The sequence below is a fragment of the Alexandromys fortis genome, unplaced genomic scaffold (genome assembly GCF_014885135.2).
Source record: "Alexandromys fortis isolate MF-2015 unplaced genomic scaffold, M_Fortis_MF-2015_v1.1 scaffold_542, whole genome shotgun sequence".
Classification (NCBI taxonomy): domain Eukaryota; kingdom Metazoa; phylum Chordata; class Mammalia; order Rodentia; family Cricetidae; genus Alexandromys; species Alexandromys fortis.
This window is the reverse complement of record NW_026068425.1, coordinates 20,113-28,768: the sequence shown is the minus strand read 5'-3', so window position 1 is coordinate 28,768 and position 8,656 is coordinate 20,113. Positions and strand designations below refer to the sequence as shown.

At 39.8% G+C, this 8,656-nt stretch overlaps 1 protein-coding gene across 1 annotated transcript; it reads right to left on the bottom strand.

Moving 5' to 3' along the window:
• Positions 1-235: 235 nt before the first annotated feature.
• On the bottom strand, positions 236-7,918 carry LOC126495668 (C-type lectin domain family 2 member D11-like). Its single transcript, XM_050133262.1, has 5 exons — positions 7,767-7,918; positions 4,221-4,352; positions 2,620-2,798; positions 1,940-2,046; positions 236-905 (listed from the first exon to the last, which is right to left on the bottom strand). The coding sequence occupies exons 1-5, from the start codon at positions 7,840-7,842 to the stop codon at positions 761-763; spliced, it is 639 nt and encodes a 212-aa protein (XP_049989219.1). The 5' UTR covers positions 7,843-7,918; the 3' UTR covers positions 236-760.
• Positions 7,919-8,656: the final 738 nt, after the last annotated feature.

Sequence of the window (8,656 nt, the reverse complement as noted above, 5' to 3'; positions counted from 1 at the left end):
TTCATTTTTTTTCAAAACACAAGTAGTTTCTGAAAACACCAGTCATTCTGCTTTTCATTTTTTCTTTTTCTTTCTCTTTTTTCTCCTCCCTGAAATACGGTGTCTTTGTGTAGTTTTGGCTGTCCTAGAACTTACTTTTTAGATCAAGCTGGCCTCAAACTCTGCCTGCCTCTGGATCCTGAGTACTAGCCTCCACTGCCTACTGCTTTTCTTTCTTTCTTTCTTTCTTTCTTTCTTTCTTTCTTTCTTTCTTTCTTTCTTTTTGATTTTTGGTTTCTTGAGACAGAATTTCTCTGTGTCACAGCCCTATCTGCCCTATCTGTCTTGAAATAGCTATGCAGATGAGGTTGGTCTCAAATTCATAGAGATTCTCCTGCTTTTGCCTCCTGAGTGCTAAAATTAAAAGCAGGCAACACCACTGGCCAGTTTCTTTTCCTTATTAAAGTCCATGAGCCATTGCACATTGAGGAATTCGTTTTGGTGATCTCATAAATTCAAGAGGAGGACTGTCTGCACAAAATCATCTTTCCATAAAAGTGGGGTTCACTGACATTAATTGTACTTTAGGCTGAAGGTATGAGTGCCAACACCTATTTTAGACTCATCTATGTTGTTGTAAAAACTTGTATGTGCATTTCTCTAAGATGGATTTCATTTGGATGTGAAGAAATATTCTCAATCATTTTGATAGCAGTGTTGGCAAATAGGGGATAGAGCAGCAACTATAGATAGCAGATTGCGAAGGATCTCTTGGCAAAGACTAGAACGAAACAAAAGGAATTTGGCATTCGAGAATATAGCTGTTGGGCTTGCTACAGATCCATCTTCTGTCTGCATAGATCCTGGCACTGCTGATCCCGTTGTTGTTCAGGTAGGCATAGTCTTCCACTCCTCGGATGGGAACCCTGAAAATAAACCAAAAACAGTAAATCTGTAGAGCCCAGAACCGCATTCACTTCTGCAAGGAAATTTTGCCTGTCTGCACTGCTTATTTGTAATATGAATCAAAGACAGAGTCCAAGAGAATCATCTGCACTAGTTTTGTACCTACTGTTTTTTACATTTTTAGGGTTTGATTTGGACACAGAACCTTTGCCATTCATCTATGTTGAACCAACCCTTTTGTACAAAGCACTTGACTAGTGTTTGTTACCCTCTTCAAATGAACCACAGCCATGGGTGGCCTCACCGTGATTTTCAATGAAGCATTTCACATATGGGGAAACCACATTCTTATGGGGGGGTGGGGATTCGAGAGAGGGTTTCTCTGTAGCTATAGAGCCTGTCCTGGAAGTAGCTCTTGCAGATCAGGCAGTCATGGAACTCATAGAGATCTGCCTGCTGCTGCCTCCCTGGTGCTGGGATTAAAGGCATGTGTCACCACTGCCTGACTGAAACTCATTTCTTTGTAAATTTCTGAAAGGGCTTTAATGATGGACAAGACTGATCTCCCATTCCAGTATAATGACTCCATTCAAAACAACTATGCTCATATCCAAGAATGGTCTTGAGTTCTCTCTAGTTACAAGACTTTAGAGGAGGTTTCCAAGGCCTTGAAGCCTCTGCTTCTGTGAGCAGGTATAGTCATGCACACGGTGGACTGATGGGTCTCAGGCTTGCCCTTCTGCAGTAACTTTCTGAAGTTTCAGAGCTTTCATTGCCCTTCTGAGGTTCGGTCTACATTCTACACATGTCATTTATCAACAAAAAAAAATTTAAATTGGTAATGGAGCAGACAATAGCTACCCAAAATGCCATTATCATGCTAAAGATTTTGAGGAAAATCATACTAAGTAAAGGTTTTGAAAATGATGGCCAATATACCTCTGAGGCAGTACAGTTGGATTCACACAACACATCCATTCCTCTCTAATAGACACAACTCACACACTTCACAACAAATGATCACATTAGAAAAGAAAGTGGTTTGAAAACATACGAGTTGTTATATTGAGTTTCGTCCATCCACCTCCAAGGGTGCTCTGATGACTCTCTATGCAGGCCAATCCAGTAGTCAGAGGTCCCTTTGTATCTTTTCAGGAAATTCTGTCATAAAACATGGAAAGTGAATATATGTGTGTCTCTGTTTCAGATAACCCTTGAGTGTTTCTAACCACAGCTTCCTATGTAGATGACAGGAAAATGCAACTGAGAGACATAGACTTTGGAGTGATAATAGCCCTCATTTCTCAGAGGATCCTGTTGACAGCCATAATTCTTAAGTACCTCATTTGAATTAAAGTACCAAGTTTAATGATATAGTCCTCATGGCTGGGTTAGTCCCTGGTTAAGCCTCCCCTTGCAGTTATTAACAGTTATCACCTTAGGATGCAGCATTTGCTGGCTTGGAGAAAAATGCTTATTACCAGCAGGTATCTCAATAAAATGGCATATCCAATCTTTCAGGTTGACTATGAGCACTACATGAGAATATGTTGCTTGAATGTCTCAGGGCTCCAATCAGAAGTGTTGCCATTAGCAAATGGACACACACATGTCTTCCCCATGTCTCCATCTGCAAGATGTGGGATCTTTCCTTATGCTTCATCTTTAACCAGTTTATCTCAAGGCAATACATATTCAACAAAAGAAACAAACCAATTCGTGATCCTTTCTTACCAGCTCTTCCATGTTGTCAAATCGAGCTAACTGGGCCTTTTGTTCCAGGCAGAATTTCTGGCTTAATGTCCAAGTGCTTGAGTCTTCAGAAAAATAAAAACATTTATTCCAAACTCCAATCCAGTTTCTTGGGCAAGCAGCATATGTTTTTTTGATTGAGGCCTGTTGTTGGCTTCTTTCTAAAATTTGGACAATAAAATGAATTATAACAAGAATTGGCATACCCTACTCACTTCAGGTATGAGGTGTGAATTTGACTATAATTTACCTAACTGATCTGTAGGAGTCATCTCCTTAGGATGATGGTCGTTTATCTAAAGGCATCCCAACCTAGGCCTATGCCACAAACTCTCTCAGGTGTTCACTGACAATAGGGCACCCAGGAAGTGAATTTATATAATATCATCACTTTCTGTGCTTTATGATTGTTCCCTACAATAGGGGTCATTATAGCAACAAGCACCCTGTATGGATACCTACTTTACAGTCAGCCTGATAATTGAGATAACAGTGAGGACTATTGGGAAGGTAATATATACAGTATGGACCTGTGGTACTAAGGAATTGCTCATATGTTGGAATACATGCTGGCTCATTACAGGTCACAGCCTGCCATAGCTTAGCAGCTTTCTCTCTAAGCTTGACAATATGGAACTTCCTCCCCAACTAAGCTTCCTGCTCTCTGTATAACCTTATATAAAGGAAGTCCCTAGGCCTGGAGGACTAATCTCATCTAAAAGCTGTTTCTAAACCAGATGCGTGTCTTTAAAACCAGATGCTTGATTCATCTTTAGCTTGACACTTGATATAGAGGCCTGCTAAGAAGACTTGTGCTATGATCTCTGCTAAAGGACCCTACACATAACAGGTCTTGTGATAGGACCACACCGTGATTTGTCCATAGGCTCCCCAAACCTATATATTCCTTATATTCTGGAATGAAGTTGAGCTGATTCAACTAAGTCTGTTTCATAGAAGCCTCTCTTCATCTGTGCTTATGTATGGTATATAAAACTTTCTGTCACCTCTTCTTTATCTTTCCCCTTTCAACTTGGTGGCCAACTGGCCAAAAGGGAAAAAGGACCACCCCCCACCCAGATGGCAACAGTACAAGACTTTTATTATACTATTCTGAACAGTGTAGTTCTAAAATTCTATAAATTGATCACCTTAAAAACCTTTCATTGAATACTTTCAAAAGTACAGTTGAATATAGTAACTAACACAATGGGTAATGGGGGGGTGCTGTGTTATGCTGGCCATTTTCCTTTTTTCTGTCCTCATATTTCCTTTAGCTTCCTCCTTTGGGTATTGCTTCCCTTGTTCTCTATCTTGAATAGTTTCCCAAGGTAGACATATATCTCCTGCATCTCTCTAGATGTTACTATATGTCATTTTTCCAGGGATGCTGAGCCTGGTCTCCTGTGCATATTATAGCTTGTGCTCTTCCTTCTCTGTATCTTCTGGCTAGACCCTAAGTTCCTAGAGAACAGGAATTTCTAGTGTGCTTTCACACAGTATCTGACTCATGATGCTCAGTAAGTGTAATTGACAGTGTGGATGTGGACAGACTGCTGCAAAATCTGGAGAATGTCACTCACCTGAAACTGACAAAGCAACAGAAAGCACAATTACAGCTACAGTGAGGATGATGATCACTGCATAGCAGCAATAAAGCTTAGCAGGATGCACGGGAGAGATGATTCTGAGGTATTGTCTTTTGAGACTTTTACCTGAAAAATATCAATATAAGAATGTCAGTCTCAAGAATTTTTTAGGGAAAAATATAAATTTACTCAGAATAATCTATTGATTTGGCTTGTATTCCTCCTCTGCAAACATCCTTGTCAAAAAGTCCTGGTAAAGAAATAATGTCTATGGCTCATAGAAAAGTAGAAGAAAGGAAAACAGAAGTGTTGCCATGGAGTCTTCCAGTTTTTGCACTATGAGCCAATAAAGGGTTAAGAAACAGAAATAGTGAAAATCAAGATGAAAAAGAAATAACAACAAAACCCACCTGTGGAGTTAGTTCTTTAAGAATAGACTGGTTAGGACTGAGGGAAACACCATGGGGGTTGGAGGTCATATGAATCAGCAAGATGCTAGAGATATAGATAACTGAGAGGTTAAGAAGAGTTGTTAATCTTCTAGAGGACTCAAGTTTGGCTCCCACCTTCCACATGGTACAGCTAGTGACTGTCTTTATAACTCCTGCTCCAGTGAACGAGACAGATAAGTTAGTACACTTCTGTTGTTTAAGTGCTAGATAGGCAGAAGCTGGAGAGTCAGGGGTGCAAGAACAGCCTTGGATACAATGGAGGTTTGAGCCCAACATGGCCTATAAGGATCAATTTCAAAGAACCTAGTAAGTAAAAATTTAGTAAACATACACAACACATAAATATAATAGACGACATTGACTCAATTAATGGGTGAAATATGGGATCATTTCAACAAGCTTACAAAAATCATGGAAAAAATTAATATTACTCCAAAATAACAAAACTCTCAACAGGTTAGGAATTGAAGAAACTCTTCCAAACACATTTATGGACATAGGGCATTTCAAAGAAACAGGCAAGATCTGTCATTCTTCTTAACTTTATATTTTTATTTTTGGCATATGGTTGATTTGCCTACATATATGTCTGTGTTGCAGAATATTTGTACACTGTGAAGATGTGTCTCTGCCAAGGCCCTTTCTGATTGATTTAATAAAGAGCTGAATGGACAGCAGTTATGTAGGAGAGATAGGTGAAATGACTACCAGACTGTAGGATCCATGGGGACAGTCTCTGGAAAAACAAATGTCAGGTCAGAGGAAAGAAGTCACTGGGAAGAATCTGCAATGCACCTCAGAGGAATTTGAGTGGAGCTATAGGTCTATATTTCACTGTGATGGAGACGTGAGCATATGTCTGACATGAGTGTACATCTCCAAGTCAGGAGAGAACTGATGCTTAAAACTAACAATAAAGACAATGCTTAGGATTAGAGGATTGTAAGCATTTTATAATGTCCTTTGGATTTCGACTACATACAAAAACTCCCAAACTTCATTTCTATTTTTTCTTTCTACTAAGGTGATACTCAAATTGTCCTTTAATCTCCCCAATAACGACCCCTTTGTTTCACTGGTCTCTGTTAAGTTGGGGGTATAGCCTCAGTCCTTGGTCTAGGAGTTGCTTTGCTCTGGACTTGAAATCCCAGTCCCACAGGGTATTTAAGGAGCCTCCTAGAGAAGGAACACTTGGTTTTGGGGTCTGCTTCGCTCCTTGCTGTCCTGTCTCCCTGTCGTGCACTCAGCAAACCAAGAGCCCGTCATCCTTAATAAAACAATGGGCATTTTGATTTGGTTTGATTTGACCTAATTGGATTTCTTGCGCAGGTGGAGCTGCTCTTACTCTTATCAGGCTCCTGAAAGTCAGTCATCTGTAAGTCATCCTTCATGTTTTCTTCTCCTTTCTTCTATTTTTTATCATTTTAAAACAAGTCACTTACTTTTGGGAATTGCAAGCCTTTATAAAAATAAATAAAAATATGCTAAATTCTCATGTACTCACTACCCGGCTCCAACACTGGTCTGCATGTGAGAAATCAATTTTCATCAATTTTCTATTCCTCTTGTCACCCCATCCCTAGATTTCTAAACACCTTCAAGATTGAAATGTCTATACTTACCGATGCATTCTGAGTTTAGCATTGTGCTTAAAACCTCTGAATAGACAGTCCACAATATTAGCAATATTAGAAATGAGCTCCCAATAAACAAAGAAATGAAGCATTGCTGATCTGATTTTTAGCTTTATTTATTTATTTATTTATTTATTTATTTATTTATTTATTTAAAAAGTGCCAGGTGATCCCAGTACTCAGGAGGCAGAAGTAGGCTGGCAGATCTCTGGGTTTGAGGGCTGCCTGGTCTATAAGAGTGAGATCAGTATAGCCAGGGCTACAGAGGCAAACCCTGTCTAGAAAAACAAAAACAAAGAAATAAACAAAAACCCTGCTTCACTCACAGAACCAACCACGGTTTCTAATGAGAGACAAATTACAAGTTACAGAATGCCTCCAATTACACAATATCTGCCCTTTGGACAGGAGCTCCACATTAGCAACAGATAACTCGGTATTTGGTTTCAAAAGTCAACCCTGCTGGGGCAAAGGGAGAAGAAGTTATCGGCCAGCTTGAAAAATACTATGAGACTGTCTCAAAGAATTAGTCAATCAGCAGCAGGCAGAAGCAGCAGCAACAACATCAATAAATAATAATAATAATGATGATGATGATAATGTTTCAGTTAGGAGAATACTTGGTTTAAGTGATAAGCATTAATATTTTGTCATGAATTTGGCATTTTGGTAAATATCAGTCTAGTTTTCTCAAAATCCAGTATCTTTTCCTAAATGAAAACAATTAAGGTGGAGGGACTGGGAAGAAGGAAAAAGAAAGATAAAACAGTGAAATATAATGATGCAAAGGCATGTTCAAAATGCAAGAAACATAATTTTGCTTTTTTCCTGAAGACTAAAGTAGTTGTTTTTTTCTATAAGTTACTAGGAGCTCAAAATACAGAGGATTTGGTTCTGGACGGGGTCAACCTGTACCCCAGGCCTCCTGCTTCCTCCTTACATCCTTTTCCATCTCAGTGGATCTGCAAAGCAAAAGCCCCAGCTTCCCAACACCTCCTGTCATTGTGCACTGCAGAGCTGTTATTGTTTGAATTTGCCTTTGCTGTTGGTCTTGTAGAGCAAGCCTGTTCCACAGGGACTTGGAGTGATTCACCAGAGTGTCATTTACCAGATCCCTTCGAAAAGCATAAACTAGCACACAAAAAAAAGAAAAAGGAAAAAAAAAAAAAGAAAGAAAGAAAAAAAAAGTTTTTGTATTGCAGTTCACTCTTCATTTATCTTGCGTGAGAACTATTTAAATATTATATGCTGCAATAGAATAGCAATATAAAAATATAAAAATCTATTAGCTAACTAAGCTCCTGTCTGCATTCTTTGGTTCTGCAGAAACCCACTGTGACAGGCTCACAAGTGTGAGGTTCAGCTCTTCTGCCCTCTGCTTCTATTTCCTTCCCTGGCAAGCACCTCTCTGCTCTTGTAGTTCATTCAAATTCGAATATGCATTAAATACATACCTAGCTCTCCTCCCTTCAGACTGTCTGTGGTACTGAGCCTGACCACAAACGCCTCTGCAGGTCCTGCAGCACTCATCTCAGAGCCGACAAGTTGAGTTTCAGTGACAACAAGAAAGAAACTGTAAACACTGAGAGGATGAAACACTCACTGCTTTTGCTTCAGGGGCGGTTCTCTGCAGGCTACTTGTGTTTTATATCAGCAAACTCCTCCTCCCCTATTGCCAACCCTTCCTACTTTGAATAAAAAAAGTCAGTGAACCTCTGGAGAGGTGAACCCCAGGCTGCAACTGTGAGTTTTAAGGACATTACTGAAGAAAGGGGCACCAGAGCCAGGTCCCAGGATTCTGTGTGCTAAGGATCCAGAGACTGTCTAGGAGACAGAGTGTCAGAATGGAGAGAGCTGGAAGCACATTGTCCACAGTCAGTGGACATATTTCTCTCCTCTCTGGGAATAAGAGATTCTTTATTCTTAAGACAATTATGACTGATTCAGACTCTCTCATAACAACAGGTTCCAATATGAAAATGTTTGGTTAGTGGTGTGGGGATGGAAAAACACATCCCATGGCCATCCTCACTAGTCCAAGAAATGCCTCTGGATCAGTGGTTCTCAACTTTCTTGATGCTGTGCACCTTTAAGACAGCTCATTATGCTGTGGTGACCCCAACCATAAAATTATTGCATTGTACTGTAGTTTGTTATTGTTCTGAATCAAAATGTAACTTGATATGCAGGATATCTGATATGTGATCCCTGTGACATGGTCATTCAACCCCCATACCCGCAAAGAAGTCACAACCCACAGGTTAAGAATCATTTCTCTAGATTTCCAGGGTCCTTTGACTCAGGCCAAACCAAGGTTCATAGCTTTGATGACAAGAAGAATTTC